We start from the raw sequence: 25,040 nt of genomic DNA on the forward strand, positions 1-25,040 counted from the left end.
TTAACTTGACTGACATACAAAAAATCAGGCTGGTTTTTTCTAAGGCTGTATTTTTAACTAGAGGAAGCAACTCTTACTGGAAGTGAAAAATGTAATTCTCGCCTGTTACAGCACAGTTGAATACTATGAATAAACCTTGATTTCCTCCACAAAGGCCTTTTGAAGCACCGACCTTACATACGGGAGGTCCTACCGACTGCTTCTTGCAGCCTGCTGCTTGTCTTCATTACTCTGCCTTTAGGGAGATCTTTCTTGATGTTAGGATAATTGAGTGCAGAGAACTAGGAAGCCATTTTCAATACACAGTCCTTTGAATGTGGTCCAAATAACTTGAGGCTCCTTGGTTGGCAGTTCTGAAGAGAAAGAAAGGAAAGGAAATATCTATTGAAAACCATTTATCAAACTTATCACCCATTTCCAAAGTGTCAGGACACCAAACCAGAGATGTAGGGAAGTTGGCTTAGGTATCCAAAACTTCTTAATCCTGCTGCTTGTACTTTTCTTGTAGATCAGATGAAAGAAGAGAAGAAAATCTGCCAAATCTGCTGTAGTATAGTTTTTCTAAGACTCTGGAAACATTAGGGAAGAAAATAAGTCCTTGTCTAAATCCTAAATTATCCACAAATCAACCTTAAGCTCAATAGGGGCCATGAAAAAAAGTATGAATCACTTTGAAAATTCCACATGGGCAATCCACATTACTTACTGTTATCTAGCATATTTGCAAGCATTTGGCCTATTTATGAAGTCCTCATAATCAGTCACCTCCCACACATTTGCTGGGATTAGGGGGGAAGAAATCTTTAATTTGGTTTTTCTGAACATGTTAAAGCCAAACTCTGTTCAGGCTTTGCTAGTCCCATGATTAAAATATTACTTCTTGAAGACACTAAAGTGAAACATCTAGAAAAAGCACACCAGACATACTGTCTTGTAACTTGCTTTTTATGCTTAACATATGACATACTCATGTTGCATCAAATTCACCTCATTTCTTTATAATAGCTGCCCAGTGTAGAAGTTGACTCCTCTATATATGACAGAAGAAAATAAACATAATCCTGCATAGACAGTGGGAGAAAGCGTAGAGAAGTTTTACTCTGGGGAATACTAAAACAAAACAATAGAAACATCAACCCCCTCCCTAAGTCAATGAGGGTTATATCTTTTGGTCTCCTAGAATTCCAGAACATGCATTAGCAAGTTAGCTTTTAAGTAATTTTGTTAGAATGAGTTATTTATATATTTAAGCTTAACATATAATTATATATATTAACATTTTTATTAAGAGCTTAAGTTTAAAAGACTGAAATACACTGATGTTATAGGCTTCATAAAACAGAGGAGACTGTGTTCTCTTCAAATCTTCACTTCTTGAAGTCAGTGTAATTTTAGGGAGGCTGAGTGGAATCATCAGAGAACGGGTTTCATAAGTGGGGAGGGCGTTGTATAAACAATGGAATCACTTAAACAAGCTTTGAGAAATGTCTTTCATATGTGACAGAGAAAACAAAAGCTAAAGGATAGCTACAATTATAATTGGAAGCTATAGGTGTAAGAAAAAATCTTTGTCAATTACATACGTAGAAATCTTTCTGGTTAATATTTTTCTGTTCAGATTTTGGGGGCAGTTGAAAAAGATCACATTTCTGTTGCCTTTTCTCTTTATTCCATATGTTGGTACCTTTTTAATGTAAAAGAGCTCGAGACTGCAGTACTACACGGTAAATGTGACATGGGATCCATCTCTGTCAAAACACATAAAATGAGAGTGTTAGGACCTAAAGGAGTCATTGAGACTAAAATTACTTCTTTTCCTAGATGACAAAAACCAAGGATAGGAAATGAATTGATTTACCCAAAACCACACAGCTGGGCAGTAACAGTTCTGAGACCAGAACCTAACCCCTGGTCCTCTAGAGAAGTGCCTTCTACCTGCGTTTTCCACAACACTGTATTCCTTCTCGTCCAGGACAAATTAAAAAGGAATAACTTTTCCTGGACTAAATTAGGCACTTGGCCATTTAGACTTTTCCGGTGGCATAGGAGAAGGCAGCATTGAGCTATCTTTCCTGGAAACTATTTGATGGGGTTAGAATGCTAAGAATTTGACCTACTTCATGGAGGCTATCCAACCTTGGACTGAACCAGCCACAGTAATTCCCCTAGCACTTAGAATCCTAGAGCGGAAAACTATTTGGTGGTTATTCCATCCTTCCCAGAGCTAGCTTTGGCCAGGAAATGTCAATGAAAGCAATAGATATATTCAGGATTCCATTATCACAAGTCTAGGCAAATCTGTGTTCTTAGCCATTCAACTAGTATAATAAATGGAGTGAAAGTAGAATTTTATGATTTTTCTCTTTAATTTCACATGTGGATTCATTCTTTTTTATGTTTTTGTATTTTTACATTTAATATTTTCAAGTCCTTTAAGAAATGAGTCAAGTTAACAAACTCCCCCATTTGTTTGCATATTTTTAAATTTTATAAGCATATCCATTTATGTCTATATAATATGATAATATCACAGTGGTTTCAAATGCTTGGAAGCAGTTTAAATTGACCGGTCCTATGAGCTTGTTTACATTATTTGCTTAGCAAATGCAGTGATTACAAAGGTAAAAACTTTAAACTAACTGAAACCATTGTGAAGTCTGATTAGATTCAAATAACTGAATTTTTACTATATAGTTCAACTATATATATATATATATATTTTTTTTTTTTTTTTTTTTACAGCATGTGGGATCTTCCCGGACCGGGGCACGAACCCGTGTCCCCTGCATCGGCAGGCAGACTCTCAACCACTGTGCCACCAGGGAAGCCCTCAACTATATTTTTATTTCTACTTTTGAGCTTTTTTACTGACTTTCAAAATAAGGGTTTACGTGTATGTTTCCCCCCATCAAACAACTCAAAAGTACAAAAAGTTCAATCTATCCATTCCACTTCCCATTGTTCACAAGCTTCAGATAACCATTGTTCTGGAACAATGGAACAAGGTAACCATTGTTCACAAGCTTCAGATCGTTTTATATACATATACCAATATGTATGTGTATATAGAATATACATGTGCTATATACATATACACATACATCCCCAGCAAGTGGGTTTCTCAGAATACACATTGCTTAGTAATTTGCTAAGTTTATGTGTATACTTTCTCTCATCTCATTTTTTTGAAAGTTCAAGTTTTAATGTTGTGTACATTGAAGCAAATTGGTACATTTCATGTTATTTTTTCATTTTATTCAAGAAGGAGAGAGGAATAAAAATTATAAAATGCTATGTTTCCAGCAGGGGTCCAAAGGAAAGTACAGTAGTCTTCACAAAGGTGGCCACCAGGAATGATACTGTGACACCATACATACTGTAATTTTCCTTTGAAATAGGAAAGAAAAAAAGTGCGGGTAGGTGTTGCCAAAAATAATGCCATCACCAAAACTAGCGGGGAAATTTTATTTACTTAAAAGTACAAAGGTTTTCAAGAACCTTAGAAACTAATTAGAGATTATTTTCTCTCATTAAAGAGAGGCCCTAAAGACCTCTCCTTGGTAACACCTGATCTCCAATGTACCTGACAGAATTAAAGATGGATGAAATTTTTTTTTATGTATTTTGTGACTCCTTACGAACTTTCCCATCTATCCAGTCAACTACTATCTAATCCACTCCCTCAGTTTAGTGAGTTTCTACATAATCATATATCTTATTTTGACCTTATGTAAAGCACTAGTTGACTATAGTTAGTGCCCATTAAGACTAGGAGAAGTATCTTCACCTTTAATTATACGTAAGCAGTATGAATTTTCAGTAGGAAATAATGAAAATGCCCACATACCACAGCAGATCTCAACAACCTATATGGCTTGTTATTTATAACTAGGGCTTTGCTTTTTTCTAAGGCTATTAATATAAATCAATGTACTTAAATGTATTCGCTATGCTTATAAAAATACCTACTTCACATTTCAGAGACTGTCTGCAAATTAATTGGCATCTTTCCCCACCAAAGGGTCAATTTATAACATACGTAATAGTATGCTATTTTAATGGATTTTCCTGGGATCCTGGAATTGTCTTAACACTCAAAGAGCTAGACATGTGCAAGAGTTAGTTCGAACACATCTCACTTATACATGTTTAAACTACAGTGAAACTTTTCATGACCCTTTTTTTGGCTTTTCTGCTGTCTTTAAGCCTTTACTTGTAAAATAAAATGAATTTTTTTTTTCCAGGTATGTGAAATCAACCATAGGAAACATAAATAACACTCCCATAAGAATGTGTTGCAGATCTTAGTGCGTTCAGGCAGGAGACCTCTACATTTTTCCAATTTCCTTCCCTCGCTTAACTGTGCTAATTGAAACTAATCGTAAGCAAGGTTCAAGGTGAACCTTGAAGCAAACAAGAGCAGCAAGAAGCATCGTGTTTTATTTTCATCTCATCTTTATACCACAGTGAGGTAAAATGAGTCAAATATCCCACCCATGACCTATGAGCCCACAATCTATCAGAATACAAAGTCACTTTGTAGAAAGAAAAAAGAACAAAAACAGAATTTTGTTAGCAAAACAAGGTAGTGTTTCAGTCTCTACTCTGTTATTTTAAACCACAACTGCCTTTCTACTGGTTGTGACATAAAACAATCATAGAATTTTCTCACCATTGGCTGCCACTGACAAAATTAACAGAGCTACTACCTTTCCCATGACAATAACACTGAAAGGGTTGGAATCCTGGCTCTCCCAGAAAGGCAGCTGTCTTCTTTGTGATTTGCCATTTTTCCTTAAAAACCTACAGGTGTACAATAACTACAGTACACAGTACTATAGCACTGTACAGGTCACCTCTTCAACAAAAGAAGTATGACTAACAAGTCAGCAGGTCTCTAGAGTGGGTCTGCACTTAAGATGTTTGTCCTTGTTCCCCAAAACTGTAAGTGAGACTGACCTAAAGTTGACACCAGTGAAGAAGGTAATGTGTTACAAATACAGCCCTATGTCTGCTCTCTCAGTGGTTTTTCTTTTCCTACAATCATAGAGCTAACAGACATTAAGGAGCCATCTAAATCTACTGACCTGCCTATTAGCAGGAAAATATGATGCCACTTGGCAAGTTAAGAATTTATCCCATTCTTTTGTTAACTCACCAGAGGAAGATCCTTGACAGTTTCCCCTTCTAAATCAGATAGCAGTCACTAACTGAAAGGCTGTCGTCTTACATTCCTTTAGTAATTAGTCAGTCATCACATAAGACTCATTCACTTGATAATATTCTGAAACTATGTACTTCATCAGACATTAATTATTCTCATTTACAACTTATGAAAGGCTCAGTCTGAAAAAAAGAAATAAGGTTTTCTCTGTACTCTGAACTTTTCTCATAGTATTTGAAAAAATATTGCCTTTAGTAAGGAATTTTTAAATTTAACAAACTAACAAAGGGTGATTAACACCCCAACTAAGGTGCTACCTCAATTCAAATCAGACAAAAGGAAATCCACCAAAATGAGAGATTTCGTAGGACTAATGAAGAAACATTATCCAAAGTGAAATGATCTAATTAGAGCTCTAATCATTAGCTAAATCTTTTTTCAACAAATGAAACCTTTTTGTTTGTCTGTCTATGTATAACTGTATTCTGTGATTACATATTTTCAAATTCTTCCTTCTTGGAGTTTGTTGCTAACCATCATTCTTGTACGTACTTGAGGTTTAATGCTTTGAATGTTGTTGACTGCTAAATAACCATCCATGGAGTCAGCCTTTTCCCCTGGCCCTGGAATTGCAAGTAGAGTTTATACTTTCTTTTTCTAAAATGCCACAGAGCATGTGTGTGGTGTATGGAGTGATGTGGAGATCTATCCATCTAGTATGTTGCTAATCTCTATGCCACATCCTTTAGGGAGAGGAAGCAAAAAACCTTCCTGGTGAATCTGTCACAGAAGAACAGTTTACTGATGAAGAAGGCAACCTCATCACCAGAAAAGTAATCATCACTGGGGTTCATGCTTCTCTTGGGGTTTAGATTTTCTACTATCTTAAAATAGAAAACAGGAAAATCTCTCCTTTTCACTATTGCTTCCTACAGATCACTCGGAAAGTACTAAGACGAATTGTTATCCCACAAGAGAGAAAATATGATGACGTGGTAATGGAGAGGGACTGTCGTAAAGAAAGTAGAGAATAAAAGCTTTGTGAACTCTCTAGAATAGGCTGCTAACAGGCTGGCGTCTGCAGTGTGGCAGCTTGAAGCATTTGCTGCTTTTGACATCTTGTGCATTTGATCAGGGTCAAAGAAAAAGATTTTCCTTCCTAACATTCTTTAATATACTCTTACTATCTTCAGAGTTTTCACAGCGATCATCTCATTCATGGAGGTTGGAACATGCCGGTTCGAGCATGGGAGACAAAATTAAAAACCCTCTACCACCACCAAACCCCTCGGCCATGCCCCACCCCTGCCCAGTGCTTTACCTGCAGCCTACTTGGGACCCAGAGAGAGAGCACTTGTTTCCAGCAAATGCACAGGGTTTAATTAAAAGTTAGAATGACAAAAAGCTCGTCTCAAAATCCTTACATCTAATCTATACATTTTCTCTTTCCAGTATATTCTACAGGGAAATATATGAATTCCCCCATCTTAACCTGAGGAGGATTCTCCTCTCTGGGTTCATAACAGCCCATTTCCAATGGGCCAGTTAAAGAACTAAAGTCATCACTGAGCGGTGTAACTCAGCAAGTGAACCTCTAGCTCCCACAGAAAACATCTCTGGTTATTTTTCATTTCTTTCCCTTTCTCAGACCTTTACCCTTTGCATTTAAAAAACAGAAACTTCAATAGCCTGTGTTTACATAAGAAAAAAGTAAACTGAAAATTTCTCAGAAGGAGTAAATCAGAAAATTGGAAAGGCTACTGTGTGTTCCATTATAAAACAGGGTAAAAGCTGAGTATCTGTGCAACCACTTTGCTCTCAGAGAAGTGTGTCCTTGGTGCTTGGTGAGGACAGGTCTCATTTTATGGAAAAGGGATGCCTGCTTGGTCTGGAGTAAGAGGACAGGCTTGGTAATTCCACAAATGCTCAACAGCATTTCCATGGTCTTTAGTTCACGATTAGTGCTTTACTGAGAAATTTCAGTCTCATTGCAACAGATTATTTAACATTCTGCTGGCTTAAAAAGGCATAAATTATAACTTACTAATATTTTTATAATTGGGGTTTGAGTGCGTTGAGAGTTTTAGTGATGATTTCTTCTAGTTTTACAGGAACTGGACAGGCTGTCCAGTTGTTTGACTGATCACTAACCTACTGCATTGTTGTGAAGTACAGTAACGTATTCCTTCTGACGGTGCTCTCCCACTCGCCCTGATGCTGCTGAGCTGTGTGGTCGAGGCAGATAGATTATGTCTGGGGACGTGAAGTGACAAAGTACTTGAAACTGTGTTTCGCTTATCCTAATCCAGCCTCAAGGGACCAGAATGGAAACTGCTTTTTAACGAAAACCCTTTCACCATGAAATCTTAACGTGTACATTCCTTTTAAAGCAGGGAGAAGGTTATAAGATGAAGACGAAGAAAGAAATCCGGCATGTGGAAAAGAAGAGTCACTCATAACAGTAAATGGTCAGTCAAGGTGGTAAGTGTGCTCTTATCAACAACAGTAAGACGTAACTTCCTGTGAAACTTCTAATTTCACCAAATAAGTGATTCCATCCCCCCGCCACCCCCTTCCTCTCTTTTTCACTGGATTGCAGCTTTGAGTATCCAACAAGCAGTTGGTGGTCATTTTCATGTCCATGTACACGTACATCTGCACACGAAAACCAAGGCCTCTAGCTCACAGTCCATAAACCTTCTCTTCTCAAATTAGGAATTTAAATCTAAATGATGGTTGCGGAAGCAAATGTACATAGTGATCTCGAGTCTTCTCTTAAGAGCGAAGGCTCGGTATGAAGTACAGTAGCATCATTCACTCTAACAGGAAGACTAAAGACTATTTGGCAACAAACAGTTCATACAAATGTATCTGGAGATTTGTATTGACCAGCTTTTCACCATTTTACCACAGCAGCATCTAAGAATATAATTTTGGTTGAAATACAGTGGTTGCCAAGCTTAAATGAGCAAAATCCCTATATACCACTTCATATATTCTGTATAAACCAAAGCAAATGAAATAGGAGGGTGATGGCACTACTATGTTTTCTAAGTTAAAATGTTTAGTGAGCTTTGTTTAAGGTTGTCTGAACTTTTCTTCACGGAGAAGGATATTTTCCTTTAACACTGTTTTCTGAACTTTGTGCTGTTTCTTTCTGTGTAGCTACAATTCAAAAGCCCATTTGGGGTGAAAAAGCAGATAGAGCTTTGAAAAGCTCTGTGTAAGTCTGGGAGGTAAAGCAGGATGAGTCCTTTAGGGCTGCTCACCAACAGTTCTCCTAGCCCCAAGTAACAAAGAGCAAACAGATCCCAGTTTCCACTTTCACTCATCAGCTGTTCCCCGGTTACCAGAATCCTGGTACTTGGAGTGCTGCTGTAAGGAACTGAGAAATCACGGAGTCTCACTGCCCCAAATTTTGTATGCAAGGTAACTGTAACTAAGGCCCAAAGAAATTCTTAATCCCTCCACCTCCAAAAACAACTTATTCTTTATTTATTCACTTAAAGATTTATTTCACTTCCTCTCTGTGACGCTTTCTGCCTAGGCACTGGGAAATCATCGGTAAACAACACTAGGGAGGTACTGGCCCTCGCTGACCTTACATTTTGGAGATTTAACGGTAGTCAGTCACTTCAGTATTTAAGGCATTGAGAAAACTCCTAAGAACTGCAGCGTGCTCTGGAAGTAACAGTATTTGCTATCCATACATACTCTTCCAGTGTTTCAGGTGTACTCTTCATTTAATTCACTTGGATCGGTGTCTTTATCATCCCCATTTAACAGGCCCCAAATTGCCCAAGGTCACCTAAATAAAAAGTGGCAGAAACAGGATACAAACCCTAACAGGCTGCCTCTGGAGCCCACACACTCAACCCTGTTAACTGGAGATCTGACCTGGTCTGAGGGTGACAGAGAAGGTTTCCTTAAGAAAATGATGCTTGAGATTAGTTTTAAAGGATGAACAGGATTCATCTGGATGAAGGGGAGGAAATTTGATGGTGTTTGGGGTAGCCTCCTAGGCACAGGCTCTAGCGTTCTGCAAAGGCCAGAACTGGGAAGAAACAAGAAAGGAGAACAGGTCGGTGTAGCCTGCAGAAGGTTTTGTCATTGTGTCTGGAGTGGTAGGAAAAATCGGAATATCTGGGCCTCATAAGCCTTTTTTCACTAAAAGTTTAGGTTCTCATCACACACTCTAGTTGCAGGGCACAGAATGAATTGGAGGTGGCAATAATGGATGAGCAGAAAACCTATTAAACTACTGAAGATGCTGGCTTGGGCAGTAAGGATGGTAAGAGGTAGGCTGAATCAAGAGATAGCGACATGAATTGCTTTTTGTCAGATGACAAGGGTGAGAGATGAGAAAATTAAGGATGACATCAGTGTAGCAATATCTAGAATGAACCCACCCATTATGCGTGTCTTACAGCTGAATCTGGTAAAAGACGTATACAAGATTTTTTTAAATTGAGGTGTAGACGATTTATAATATTAGTTTCAGATGTACAACACAGTGATTCAAAATTTTTATAGATTATACTCCATTTAAAGTTGTTATAAAATATTGGCTATATTTCCCTGTGCTATACAATATATCCTTGTAGCTTATTTATTTTATACATAGTAGTTTGCAGCTCTTAATCCCCTACCCGTGTCTTGCCCCTCCTGCCTTCCCTCTCCCCACTGGTTAACCACTGGTTTGTTCTCTGTATCTGTGAGTCTATTTCTGTTTTGTTATATTCATTTGGATACGTTTTAGATTCTACATATAAGTAATAACAGAGTATTTGTCTTTCTCTGACTTCTTTCACTAAGCATAATACCCTCCAGGTCCATCCATGTTGTTGAAAATGGCAGAAGTTCATTTTTAATGGCTAAGTAATATTCCATTGTATATATGTACCACATCTTTTTTATCCACTCCTCTGTCCCATTTGTTTATTTTTGCTTTTGTTTCCTCTGCCTTAGGAGACAGATCCAAAAAACTATTGCTACAATTTATGTCAAAGAGTATTCTATATTTTCTTCTAGGACTTTTATGGTTTCCAGTCTTACCTTTAGGTCTTTAATCTATTTTTAGGGTTTTTTTTTAATATGTTGTGAGAAAATGTTCTAATATTATTCTTTTACATGTAGCTGTCCAGTCTTACCAACATCATTTATTGAAGAGACTGTCTTTTCTCCATTGTATATTCTTGCCTGCTTTGTCATAGATTAACTGAGCATAAGTGTGTGGGTTTATTTCTGGGCTCTATTCTGTTACATTGATCCATGTGTCTGTTTTTGTGCCACTTCCATACTGTTTTGATTACTGTAGCTTTGTAGTATAGTCTGGTCAGGGAGCATGATAACTCTAGCTCTGTTCTTTCTCAAGACTGCTTTGGCTGTACAGCAGATTAATAAAACACTAAGCATGATTTTGCCATCTTAAATTGCTGTGTTTAAGCAATTCTGATAAATTAAATAAAACTAGAGAGGGCTTCCCTGGTGGCACAGTAGTTGAGAGTCCACCTGCTTATGCAGGGGACACGGGTTCGTGCCCCGGTCCGGGAAGATCCCACACACCTCAGAGTGGCTAGGCCCGTGAGCCATGGCCGCTGAGCCTGCGCATCCAGAGCCTGTGCTCTGCAATGGGAGGGGCCACAACAGTGAGAGGCCTGCATAACGCAAAAAAAAAAAAAAAAAAAACCTAGAAGAGACTTCAGTCAGCTTTAGTATGCCCCTAAAAGTTTAGCAACTTGTTCAGTAATAGACTCTGACTCTGGGTGGGAGAGAACCAAAAAGGTTATCGACACCAGCTGAGCCATTTTTCTAGAGTAATATATACCTAATATCTATGAATAAATGATACCAAAAAATATATGACAGTGCTATGCTTCCAGGGTCCTGTAGAGTGAATTAATACAGAAATGACTAGGTCACTAAATGTACAAGAGACTAAGATGATAAATAATCCACCCTGTAAAGCAGTTGGCAGGGCCTTGGCTCACTTGCTACACCACTCAAAGGAGAGAGAAACTCACTAGGAGAATTCATATGAATGTGAAAATAGCTTCAGCATAAAGCAAACTTAATGTGTCAGATGGAAAGAACAGTGATTTGACTGCAAGCCTCATTTTACTCTCCAGGGTGGTATTTGCCTTTCATAAGTGAATTTAGGAAATGAGTCCAAGAAGACTGCCTGGAATTCCAGGACACTGAATGTGTGCTCTGGAAAAATCAATTTGCAAGTATATTGAAAGTTCTTATGGCCCTGCTTGGCTTTTTTTTTTTTTTTTAAAGAACAACTAAGCACATGGAATGTGACCCAGTTTCACTGAGTCTCAGATGGTGACATCAAAATTTTTATTCTGCAACCAGTTGAATTTTGAGCTATCTGAACCCTATACCTACTTTTCTTTAATACCGAGTCACAGCCATCCTATTTTTAATGTAAGGGAAAAGCTGATGGCTTAAAATAAGTATAAAATTTATACGTAATATATAGTGATTTATAGTTTATAAAATGCGTTTACATTTTTGTCTTATTTAATCCTTCAAACAAGCCTCCAGGAAGAGTAGACCAATTTTGATTGCTACCTTTTACAGATGAGGATACTATGGCTCGGAGAGGTCATCTGACATTTCTTCTTTCAAACAGCTGTGACTGGAAGAACTAGGACTTGGCCTCAAGATTATTGACACTTCACCTAGTGTCCGATTCCACTAAGCTGTCTTTCTAAAATTAGTTAGAATAATAATAATAATAGTCATATTCTATAAAAGATTACTGTATGCCAAGTACTAGGTAAGATCATTACATACATTACCTCATATAGTCCCCAAAACAATGCTATAACATAAGTACTATTATCTCTTTTTTAATAAACAAGGAAACTGAAGCTTAGAAGAATTAAATGAGTTACCCAAGGTCCTATAGTTAATGAGCAAAAGGATAAAATTTTAACTTAACCAGAGCCTAGCTCTTAACTATTCATATTAATAGTTGAATAGTACTTGATGATTATCAGAAACCTAAAAGCAAATTTTGAATCAAATGTACGTACAAACGCAAACTGTAGTTAATTTCTTCATACAATACACAGTGAAAATATTCATTTTGGTTTTGTTTTTTTAAATAAAGCAAAACTTCATAGCCATAACCTTCAAAAATACCCTTAGAGAACTAATTAGTGAGGCTGTGACAACGGAGGTACCCCAGACACACGTTGGAAAAGACTGGAACAGCTGTACTGTAAACCTCTTTTAGGGAAATGCTCAGGACCTCACAGCCACATGGAAGCCAAGAGCAGCAGCAACAGCACGAGGCTTGCCGGGGGAGACACTTTATCTGAGGCCAAAAAGTTGACTCATTTCATTCACACCTTCTAAAAAGGACTTGGCCAGCAGTGTGAAGAAGAGGCGAGAGCGACCCCTGGACTGGCCAAAGCCGCGCGCCACTGCATCCCCGTGCCCAGCGCCTATGTCCCGCCGCCGTCGCCACCATGCCCAAGAGAAAGGCTAAAGGGGATGCTAAAGGAGATAAAACCAAGGTGAAGGATGAACCACAGAGAAGACCTGCAAGGTTATCTGCTAAACCTGCTCCTCCAAAGCCAGAGCCCAAGCCTAAAAAGACCCCTGCAAAGAAGGGAGAGAAGGTACCTAAAAGGAAAAGGGGGAAAGCTGATGCTGGCAAGGATGGGAATAACCCTGCAGAAAACAGAGATGCCGAAACAGACCAGGCACAGAAAGCTGAGGGTGCTGGAGAGGCCAAGTGAAGTGTGCATTTTTGACAACTGTGTACTTCTGGTGACTGTACAGTTTGAAATACTATTTTTTTATCAAGTTTTATAAAAATGCAGAATTTTGTTTTACTTTTTCTTCTTTTAAGCTATGTTGTTAGCATACAGAACACTTCATTGTTGTTTTTTGGGGAAAGAGCACATGTCACTAATAGATTGTCTCTGAAGCTGGATTGACATGGGAAAGAAACACCTTTCCCGTCTGGTTTTGAGAGACTTCCTCTTGGTTCTCAGGAAGGAGGGGTTCCTTGATGTTGACACACAGTAGCCACCTTGGCACAAACGCCTTGTGGTGTGGAAAAACGAAAATTAGTTTTTATGTCCTCTTCTCCCTCTCCACCTTCAGCATAGACTTGACTCTCTTAAACCCAGAGACCTGTTGGAAGCTGACCCCCCAAAATTGGTTACCAGTATGTCAGGCAATCTGGACTTTGCATTGTCACCACTGAGATGGCGTCCCTCAGAAGAGCAGCGGCTCCTTTTTTAGATTGTGGATCTTCAGATTGATACTTTTGCCATTTTCATTTCCATTTCCTGAAAGTCAGGGTCGGCTTGTGAAAAGTTGTTAAACAACATACTAAATGTGAAATGTCAACCCTCACTCTAAACTTTCCCTGTTCAGAGCATCACATGAAGACTTCATGGGGTTTTATAGTGGCTTTCTGATATTGGTAGTCCATTGCAAAAGGGAGTTTGAAAGTTGTTGTATACTGTTCACGATTGTCTGCCCATGTCCTGCCTGAAATACCACGATTGCTTATGAAAAGTATCTTTAATAAAGCTGGATACAGTTTGGAAAAAAATAAGGACTTGACCTTCCACCTTGTTTAGAGTGAAAAGGCTAGTAATAATATACAGTGGTGAATAAAACCTCCACGGCCCCTACCCTTCTGCATCTCTCAGCATGCAAGGGGGAAAGAGATGGAACATGAATTGTTTAAGGGCTAAAAATGCAAACTCCAAGATCCAATGGAAGAATAACACAGAAACATATTTAGACTTGGGGGCTGGGGAAACTCCCTCGGAAGTCATGACATTTATGCTAAGACCTCGTAGGTGGTGCCAACAATGTAAAGAATGGGGAGAAGGAGAAGAGGACTCCAGCAAAGAGTACAAAGTGTGCAAGAGCCTTGAGGCGGGAAAAGGCCTAACACATTTGAGGAAATGAAAGAAGATTAGTGTAACAGAGCCTGATGAGCTGGTGGGGGGTGAGGCAGGCCCATGATGAAGTGAGAAATGCCTCATCATAGGCCAGAATATAGGATTTGGATTTCATTCTAAAAAAATGTGAAGCCTTTGAAAGATTTCAAGCAAGAGTCTGACCTGATGTTTTACTTATTTTTTTAAGCACACCAGCTATGTAGAGAAGGATTGGAGGGAAAACAAGAATAAACTGAAGGAGGTGAGCTAGGAGGTTATTGCTGTAGTCCAACTAAGCCACCATGGTGGCAGGGCTAGGACCTGGGCAGCAGTTTTAGGAAAGTCAACAGTATCTGATGGCTTGGGGTTAGGATGGAGAAGAAGGGTTGAGTCAAGGATGATGCCTTGACTCAAGGTTTCAAGGGTAAGCAGGTGGGTGATGGAAAAAGAAACAGGATGGGTTTTAAGAAGAATATCAAGCACTCAGGCTTTTGTCGATACACAAGTCTGGAGCTTTGAGGAAAGGTTGGACTAGGCGTATAAAAACGTGAGTGTTATCACTAAAGAGGTGAATACTGAATATCAGAGAAAGGGAACACCAGAGAATAGGTGTGATTACCTAGGGAGAAGGTGAAAGTGAGCAAAGAAGGGGCTCAGGGTCGAGCCCCAAAGAACAACATTTTGAAGAGGAATAGAGAGCTGTAAAAGGTTGCCTCTGACCTCTTCCTTCCTAGAGATCTCCAAGCTGTGCTAGCTCCTCTAATCTATAATCATATTCAGCCTCGGCCCTCTAGTATATATTTTTAACATTTTTTTCATAGCATATTCTTTTCTGAAGATACTTCTAATCTTACTTTTATTCCTTTATGCATTATAAATGTAGTTCTCTCATATTCTGTGTATAATAATTCTAAATTGGAACCCAGTGCAGGACTGTTTCTGCTGGTTCTTGCTCATTTTTTCCCCTGTGCCCCTGGTCCTCTAGTATATTTGTTTGGTTTTACCCAAAATATTTTAATCCATGCAGTTTAGTATCAGTGGATGAAAGGAACTTTACTATAATGCAGATTAGCTGATAAGCTTTTGTAAATAACTGACCATGCACATTTAGAGCCCCTTTACTTCTTAGTTTGTGACACACACTGTGTAGGTGGTCGGGGGAGTCCAGCATTGAAGACATTATCCTAATATTACTCAGCCGTTAAAAAAAGAATGAAATAATGCCATTTGCAGCAACATGGATGGACCTAGAGATGATCATATTAAGTGAAGTAAGCCAGACAAACATAAATATCATATGATATCACTTATATGTGAACTCTTAAAAAAAAAAAAAAAGATACAAATGAACTTATTTCCAAGACAGAGACTCACAGACATAGAAAACAAGCATATGGTTACCAAAGGGGGGCAGGGGGAGGGACAAATTAGGAGGTTGGGACTGACATATACACACTACTGTATATAAAATAGATAATGAACAAGGACCTACTGTATAGAACTGGGAACTCTACTCAATATTTTGTAATAACCTATAAGGGAAGGGAATCTGAAGAAGAATATATATATATATATATATATATATATATAACTAAATCACTCTGCTGTACTCCTGAATCTAACACAACATTGTTAATCAACTCTACTTCAATTTTTAAAAATACATTAAAAAAAAAAAGACATTATCCCCAGCATCACCACTCACTTGAGGGCATATAACTGTACAGTCTAGTCCAAGAGGCAAACATGATAGTAAGTTACACAAATCAAAGTACAGAGCTATGATAAAAGATATAAAAATATCACTAGGAGAATCCACTGGAAGATGTAGTAAACACCAATGGAGGAGATCTTGCAAAGCTTCTTGAAGTGCGTATTTGAACTGGCTTTTGAAGAAAGGGTAGGATTTAAGACTGGGCACTGTGATACGTGCTATGCCCAGGAGTTTGGCCTTTATCCCAGAGACAGTAAGGTACCACTGGAAGTGTTGTCGAAGGAGAATAATACAGTCAGATGGGATTTAGGTAACTCTACTGGTAGGAGAAGGAGTTAGTGGTGAGGAGAGTTTGAACACTAGGACCCCAGTTATGAGACAGGATGAGGGCCTGACCCTGGGCAGAGACGACAGAAAGGAGAGGGCTGATGTGAGGGACATTTCAGAAGTATAACAACCAGATTAATTCCATAGAGGGAGTGAGGGTTGTGATCCTGTGTGTAATTACTAACAAAAATATAGAAGCTAAGAAAAGGAAAACAAAATTCGGGACTGAAATAGGTCAATCTGTAGTGCCTTAAATATTTGTCAGTGATGAGGAAGAGAAATCTGGGCTAGCAATCTTAACGTGGTTACAGAAGTGGCCTGAGTGAACATAAATCACACACTTACTAGCTGTGTAAGCTTAGCCAGCTTATTTAACTTCCGTGCCTTAATTTCCTCGCCTCTGTTAGGATAAGAGTAACATATCTCACAGAACTGTTGTTAGAATTAAACGAGTGAATCCATGTAAATCACTTAACAGTGACTGGCAAGCCCATAGTAAGCCCTCAGTAAATTCAGCTATTAGTAGTAGTGCTAAGAGGTGGGGGCAGGAAGATAAATCAGGAGCTTGGGATGAACATATACACACCACTGTATATAAAATAGGTAAACAGCAAGGAAGGACCTACTGCATAGCACAGGGAACTCTACTTAATGGCTTGTCATAACCTGTAACGGAAAAGAATCTGAAAAAATATGTATGTATGTATATATAACTGAATCACTGTGCTGTACACGTGAAACTGACACAAGACTGTAAATCAACTCTACTTCAATTCTTTAAAAATGATGTCGATTTTTTAAAGAGAGGTGAGACAAGAGCCGAGACTAGCACCCGAAGAGCCTGGATTCAGGAGGCCAGTGGACAGAGCAGCAGCCGCCAGGTGTGCTAGAACACAACAGTGGGAGAGGTCGGGACAGCAGCATCGCTGAAGTCCTCTGCATGTCACGTCAGTTTATACTTCAGAACACTTTCAGTTATTTCCTATGACTCGTTTCTCACAGTAGCCCTGGGAAATCATTAAAATAGGTATTCTCATTCCTCTTTACTAAGGAGAGAGAGCAAAATCGCCAGAGCTATAGTTAATAAATGACAGGTTTGGTTTGTGACCTAGACCTCCTGATTCTGCTTCCAGCAAGTCAGAACTATGGTCTGAATTGCTTCACTCCCGATTCAGGACCCTGCCCTCCAGAATCTTTTCCAGAATTCATCTGAAGTAGATAATGTTTTTAGGTAGTGTTTTTCATTTTCCTTTCCCTTTAAAAAAATCCCTAATTAACCAAAAGCAGGGGTCTAGAGCCAGGTGGCTTGACTTCCAATTCTGGCTCGCCCATGTACTAAATGTGCCACCAGTATAATAGCTGTATGGCTCTATTTTCTTATTTGTAACATGGAAGCGATAGTACCTCGCTGTTATTAGGATTAAATGAGCTCCACCTTAGAACAGTGCCTGTTAATAATAACAACATTATTAGTTGTACTAAGTTAACTATACAACTTTATTAGGGTTATATTTTTCTTCTGTAGCCAACGTGTACATCAGTACTTTACCAGTAATTACTTCTCATTTTTTTAAAACTGGCCCTGTGACCTCAGATATTTTTTTAATCACAAGTCACTAGAGAAGAACAAACAAAAATTAAGTCCCACTTATTGGTATTAGTTGAAGAACAAATCTACACAAACTGGGAATTATTTTTAAATGGTGCAGTAGTTTATTATGATTACATAAAGTAGTTAGAATTAATGCTTAGGAAAAAATGTTTTTAGCTCCATGACTTCCTTAAGAAGAGAGAGAGAAAAGGAGAAGGAAAGGAAAGAGAGAGGTGGGTTAGGAAGAGAACTAGAACAACAAATTCTCTGTTCTCAGTGGGCTATAGGGAAGGCATATCAGAAAAGACTTTCCTTAGGGCATGACAGTGCTAAGTCTTGAAAGATGAGTAAGAGTGAGCCTACAGGGACTTCCCTGGTGGTCCAGTGGCTAAGACTCTGCGCTCCTAATGCAGGGGGACTGGGTTTGATCTCTGGTCAGGGAACTAGAGCCCACATGCTGCAACTAAAGATCCTGCATGCCGCAACTAAGACCCGGTACAGCCAAATAAATAAATAAATATTAAAAAAATAAAAGAGCCTGCAAAGGTGGATCTCACTAGGGAGAAGATAGACCACACTTTCAAGGAGATGGCATTTGAAACAGACCTGAAGAGTAAAGAGAAGTTAGAGATAAATGAAGATGACAGCAGGGGATTATAAGTGGATATGAAATCGTGAGCAAGGAAAAGGAAGTTAGAAACCAACGGGTTGATGACTGGCCTGTAGTCTAGATGCTCTAGACCCTCCAGTGTGGTCTGTGGACCAGCAGTATCAGCATCGCCTGGGAGTCTTGTTAGAAACGCAGCATCTCTGGGCTCACCCTGACTCCTCGACCAGAATCCACATTTGAAGATCCCGGGGTGACACGTATGCACTTTAAGCTTTGGGAAGTGCTGCTCCAGAACGTATTACTGGCCCTTAATCTTGGCTGAACATCGGAATCATCTACAGAGGTTTTTTGGTTTTCTTTTTTAAGTGTTTGATGCTGGGCACCACCCCAAGAAATTCTAAATAAACTGGTAAGGGAAGTGGCCTGGACACTGGGATTTTTTAAATCTCCCCAGATAATTCTAATGTGTACCCAAGTTTGAGAAGCAGTGGCGATTGTCAAACAATGCTTTTCAGTGGAGAGTATGGTCATTAAGCATGAAAAGGTTTATTGGGATGAACTGCAGAGCGCTAAAGGCGTAAGGGGGTGTGTGTGGAGCGGGGGTGGGGGGGTTGTTGTTGGGTTTTTTTTAGCTAGCCACTAGGGGCTAAATACCACCAGTATGTGAACCTATAGAGGAAAGGTTGGTTTTAACCTAAATATATTCCTGACTTGAAAATGTGACATGGAAAGTACAACATTCATCTGTGAAATATAACCTGAACTATAACCATGAGAATCCAATGAACAGCTGTTTTTCTATATTTTAAATGGTTCTTAAAATTTTTTAAAAATGTATAGTGAAATGACTAAATGGAACGATTGGTTTTCTGACTTGTTTTCCACTACACTTGGGTTTGAAAAGCATGAAAACCCAAGGACAGACAGATTCCTCAATGCAAATGCTTCTCTCTCAGATCCACTATCTAAACCCAGAAAGAGAAGATGACTCAAATTCTATTTCTGAAATGTCATCTTGATGGATCCTGCCCTTGCACCTTTCCATCAGATGGCGATCTCATCACAGTTTATACACTGTCAGTATTTTATAACAGGTCCACGGCCAAGCAGCCAAAGCGCTCATGCTTTTTGTGCAACGCTGTACTTGGTATAGGCTTTTGCCCAGTGAATAACCTTCCTGCACCCCGTGTAGCTGGGGCCTACACACCCTGATTGCGTGACCAAGAACAAGAGAGATTTATAAGGGCAAGTAACACCCAACTTTTTAAACTATCACCCACATTATACCTGAATATAAATGGGCATCAGTAATAGTTTTTTTAAATTATAGAAACACATCCACTATTTCTAGAAAGATAATGTTCGCGTGCATTGAGGTGCTGAGAGAAAGACCTTGCTTCTTATTGCAAGATTAATTGGGAAGCTGGACTGGTTTTTGGAAGATGAAGCAAAACAAAAAAAGTTCAACTGGGCTGTAGTGATGACTGCACATCTATATACATTTACTAAAAATTATCAAGCTATATATAATAGATGAATGATATGGGATATAAATTATATATCAGTTAAGCTGTAAAAAGTTGGGGGGAGGGTCAATTAGAAAAAAATTGCTAAGAATTCTCCCTAAGAAAACAAAGTGAGATCACCAGGGTAACATTATCATAGGAGCATCTGAGAAGCCTGGTGCCTGGAAGGTTAGGAATAGATGGTAAAAGCAGAGGTGAGAAAATCCTGATCTTCTTACTCTGATTTGCACATTCTCTGGGACATGGCCTGCCCAAATGAGTCACTTTCCTTCTCTGGAACCTCTGCAGAGTCATGGGAGTGGGGCAGGTGTTGAAATCACCTCAGAAGGAATTGATACTTTGATATTCTTGGCTCCAAGCTTTAGTGACCTGGGGCCTGGAGGTCAGTGCCACTTTTAATACAAAAAAGGAAGGCAGGACCATGGTGGGGCAGAGGAAGTGCTGTACTAACATGTTTACAGAAGCCAAGGTAGCCTGGGTGACCCATCTAAAGGGAAAGAAACTTCTCTGGGGTAAGTAAACAACCTCAAGGTCACTGAGAACACTTTTAGGCCCCAACAGAAGCAGAATTCTAGAGGTTCTCCTGGACCTGCAAAAATAGTCTGTTGCATGTATGGGAGTGAACAGGGTTGTTCCCAAAATTCATCTTGCCTGACTCGCCTTTTCTCTAGGGCCTATGTCTTGTTCTCGGGCAGGCATTCAGGTGTCACCCTTTCACACTGCTGGGGAGGAAGGGACATACGAAGGAAGAACTTTGTTTTATGGAGGAGGAGTTCCTACCAAGAACAATACTGCACAAGAGTATGAAAACCTCTGCCAAAGGATGTTGATTTATTTTGACTTATTAAGACTGGCTCTAAAACACTGATAACTTTATGCAGGTATTATCCAGTAAGGCAAGACGTTCTTAGTGGAGTCTCCATAAAAAAGCTCGAATAAAATTGATTTACCCTGTCATGACTGACATGAGGCAGGAGAAGGGAAGGTATTCTTTGCAATGGCAGAAGATAGTCTTTGATTTGAATTTGCACATGGAAAAGCAATTTCATAGTAAATGAAGTAAGGACACTGTTCTCCCGTCTTGAAAGGCTGCATTTTGCAGGGTGGGAGGCTTATTATACAACATAGAGGCATGACCGAGATGCTCCATCCTGACTCCGTACCCCTGGCCCAGTGTGCCCTTGAAAACCCCAGACATTTTGATGGAAATCTCAGAGCACCTTTGTCAGCCTCCTTACTTCACAGATAAGACTGAGACCCAGAGGTCTGCAAATGGCTTTCCCCAGTTCCTGAGTGAGTGACCCGAGCATCAGAGACTTCAGAACTAGAAGAGGGTCTTTCCGACTCCATCCCTGAAACCCCTAATATGGGAAACAATGTTCTGTGGAGGGGACAGGGTCACCCAGAGAAGGTCATTGCCTTCCAAGAGCTTTCTAGCACACTTCAGGGCTTTGTTCTCTGAGGCATCTAGCAAATCGCCTCAGTCAAAAGTATGTTAAACCACCCCGTTAGGAAGTCGAGGGCCCCCATTCTCTGAGGCATTTCTGCTGAAGGGCAAGGAAGATTTTGGCAAGTTCTTTAAAATAAATAAATAAATAAATAAAAGGAAGGGGGGGAAAGCTAAACTCACCACCTGTTGTTTCTCTATCCACAGGATCATATTGTTTTTATTGCCAGTATTGAGAAATTCATGGAAGATAAGTCAGCAGGAAGTAAAAATTCACGGAGAAGGGTGTGTGTGTTTGCTGCTTCCACACATTCATGGCATGATTTTTTTTTTAATGCACAAAGAAAAAAAAAGGAAAAGAAAACCACCCACATTTTAATTTAGCATGAGCCAATTTACAGAGCATGAAAATTCACTTTCATTCCCAGGATTGGCACGTGTGCAATTAGCAATGCAGTGTATATACGAGAAGCCATGCTGTTACCAGTTTATCTCAAAGTAATTTGGTGTCATTTACAAAAGGAAGAAATTCCTGCCGCCAGAAGAGACAGAAGGAGATGGAATGATCAAATCATGGAGAAACACTAAAATTACTAAAAATCCACAACAGCTCGCCTTATTTTTCTTGGACCCAAACTGTCAGGGTATAAACACTATTTGTTTCTTTTTTAAAACATCTATAGTTTTGCTGTAAATAATAACACTGTATAAATTCTAACAGAAAAAATGGAATAAATGTCAATAAGGCACTGCCTCTTAGAACACAACGAGAGTACTGCAGATGCATTTAACATAACGGGGGTCTCAAGTGACTTCACCCCAAAAGGAGGAGGAGGGGTGATGGGTAGGGGGATCTTCACCGATTCTTGTATATTAGCAATTATAATGTTTGTATACGCAAAACTGCTAGCTTGATTTTAAAAAAACAAATCTTTAAAATCTGCTGCAAATTTAAATAATTCCCCAAATGAGGAATTCTGTAGTTCTGTGAAAAAAATTTTTCTTCAGAATACTAATATTTTGATGCATGTGTATGACCTTATTTTGATTAAATCTTTTCCAATTTTGCAAACACTACAGTATACTGCGACACAGAAGATTTTATCTGTAAACACAAAGCCCTTCATCTAATATTTGTTGCTATTGCCAATTTTTCAATGAAATGACCTAAAAATGAAAAAAAAAATAACCTATACGGTAGTTGCTTTAGGGGGAGGGGGGTGCTGGTAGTGTTTAAAAGGGTAATGCTTGCCGCTTTAGAGGTGGATGGTGCTCATAAGAGGCCCCTGTCAGGGGTATTTTCAGTGGACTGCACAGAAATTCTTAGCTAGTAGAATGGCAGCACGCTGTAAACTTATTCCTGTATCGTGTACTGGCTGTAAGATGTAGACACCTTTCAGTAAGCCAATCATTTGTAACCATTCTAGCCATGTCATATTAGGTTAATAAGGCTGCTGTGTTTTAAAGGGCATTTTTATTTGGGTTTTGGTGAAATTCTTTAATTTGTTGATTATATTCATATAAAATCGGCATTTATTGACACATAGCTCTAATGACATATGTATGAGAAACCATACACTGGATGACCTAGTCGATTATTTAAGCATAAAATAAATTGTGTTAAACTCTTCACCTATCTGTGCTCTACAGTGTCCTTGTGTTCTCTGGCAAAAGGTAATTGTCTTAACTCCTTGTCTCTTGGCCGCAGCCGTCTTCCTCACCAGCCCGTTTCGTGCCTCTGCCTCTGTGGTCACTAAAGAGATAGGCCCCAACATTCAGTCCTGCCCTGCCAACTCCCAACTTAACACAAATTCTGTGCGTTTCATTGAGAAGCCAACAATTACAGACTGACTGACAAGTGATCTTTGCCCACAGCTGGTATGCTCTGCCCCCCACCCCAAAACGTGGAGAATCGGGGCTGTAACAGCTGGCACGTACAGAAGTTGTAAAAGAGCACTTCCAGGAACCATTCAGACAGCAGTTGTCTGTAGCCCATAAAGCAATCGTTTTTAAATTGACCTTCACTGTCCGTGCTTGTGAGCTGGGAGATTTCACATAGTAACCCAAATTTCTCACTTCTCTTGAAAAGCAAGATTTAGCAACCACGAGTCTCACTGCCAGAAGGCCCAACCTGCTGGGCCACACTGCCCCTGCCCGCTCCAGCCAGGCCTGGGGTCTCCAGGCACCACAGTCCCGTCCCCACTCCTCACACTGTGAGTGCCCTGGCTGGCCTGTAGGTGCTGCAGTCTGTGATCAGACACTACATGATAAACTCAACAAGGCGGAGACCGTGTCTGTTTTCATTTTTATTCTAGCCCAGAGCCTGGCATATAGTAACGGTGGTAGGAGCAACTGTCATCACCATTGCTGCAACTGGAATGCTCACAGTATGCCAGACGATTCTAAGTATGTTGCGCTTATTAACTCGGTCCTCATAGCAACTTTGTGAAGTAGATACTGTCTTTGATAGTAATCGTCCCTGTATAAATATTCAATGGGTGCTTAGAGCCATCCAGCAATGGCACAGATTTTCTGCCATTTAGGATTATTGCCAAACGGGACAAGTTGTTCCCAGTCAGGTTTCAGTATCAATGCAGAACACGTGTATAGGGAATCTACTGTGCATAAAGAATGGGGCTAGACTGCATTTGCACGGCATCCCCAATAAAAAGATATTCATTTGGCGCCCTTAGCCCTGCATCACAATCATCTTATGATGAGCAAACCGAGACCCCAGGAAGATTTTTTAAAATCCAGGTATCCTAACTTCCCATCTAAGTGTTATGAATTTCTGACTCACAGTCCTTGACAGAAAGGTATTTACCCTGAACTAGAAATTCAGTGAAGTGTACTTGTTTGGGTATTAAATGGTTGTTACGTTTATATACCTGAAAATTTGACTTCAGGGACATGTGATGGGCTAAACTTCAGGCCAAGCAAAAGTTCATAAATTTACTCAAAAAGGGAAGTATCCAAAGTAGGATAATCACGATTTTATTTGCATATACATAGGTATATGTATATATTTATATATGTGTGCGTGGACTGAATGCGGGCATGCGTTATATACAGTCTTCAGCCTGCTAGCTTATGAAAATATTTTAGCTTTCCTTGATTTACATTGCTGTTAAAAAAAATGAACTGTGATTGACAGATTCTGATATTTGCTGTGTTTTTCAATTTTATAATCCTACCAAACTCCTGAGTTTCTTACATTTAAATGTATTATCAGGGCTTCCCTGGTGGCGCAGTGGTTGAGAGTCCGCCTGCCGATGCAGGGGACGCGGGTTCGTGTCCCGGTCCGGGAGGATCCCACATGCCGCGGAGCGGCTGGGCCCGTGACCCATGGCCGCTGGGCCTGCGCGTCCGGAGCCTGTGCTCCGCAACGGGAGAGGCCACAACAGTGAGAGGCCTGCGTATCACAAAAAAAAAAAAAAATGTATTATCATTATTGTATTGCCAAGTTATGGCAATATACTGTGCGGGGTTATTTCACCATTTCTAAGAGGGATCTACTTCCCTGAACACATAAGCAGCCAGCCTTCTATTAATAAATTCTGCCTTGGCATCCTGATGTTCCACCATGTTCATTTTGGTACCATCCTGGGGTCCCATCAAGACATGTTTTTTTCCAGGGCAAATAAACAAACAGAGAAAGTTGTCTGCTTGCCTTTATTATTATGAGCATCGAGTCCCATCTGGCTATACGACAGGGATATGTGAGAAGCCCAGAAATATAA

At 39.6% G+C, this 25,040-nt stretch overlaps 2 protein-coding genes across 4 annotated transcripts in view; both read left to right on the forward strand.

Moving 5' to 3' along the window:
• ANK3 (ankyrin 3) overlaps window positions 1–22,938 on the forward strand; it is a 221,425-nt gene extending 198,487 nt beyond the window's left edge. For all 3 annotated transcript variants that reach the window (XM_024765198.1, XM_024765201.1, XM_024765200.1), the window contains 3 exons: window positions 5,914–5,997; window positions 7,555–7,645; window positions 21,508–22,938. In XM_024765198.1, coding sequence (XP_024620966.1) covers window positions 5,914–5,997; window positions 7,555–7,623 — 153 coding nt within the window. In that variant the 3' untranslated portion in view covers window positions 7,624–7,645; window positions 21,508–22,938. The remainder of the gene's footprint in view (window positions 1–5,913; window positions 5,998–7,554; window positions 7,646–21,507) is intronic.
• HMGN2 (high mobility group nucleosomal binding domain 2) lies at window positions 12,457–13,660 on the forward strand. The gene has a single exon (XM_024765202.1). It carries the CDS (start codon window positions 12,649–12,651, stop codon window positions 12,919–12,921), a length of 273 nt encoding a protein of 90 aa, XP_024620970.1. The 5' UTR covers window positions 12,457–12,648; the 3' UTR covers window positions 12,922–13,660.
• Window positions 22,939–25,040: the final 2,102 nt, after the last annotated feature.

Source organism: Neophocaena asiaeorientalis, unplaced genomic scaffold (assembly GCF_003031525.2).
Source record: "Neophocaena asiaeorientalis asiaeorientalis breed wild unplaced genomic scaffold, Neophocaena_asiaeorientalis_V1.1 scaffold183, whole genome shotgun sequence".
Lineage (NCBI taxonomy): Eukaryota > Metazoa > Chordata > Mammalia > Artiodactyla > Phocoenidae > Neophocaena > Neophocaena asiaeorientalis.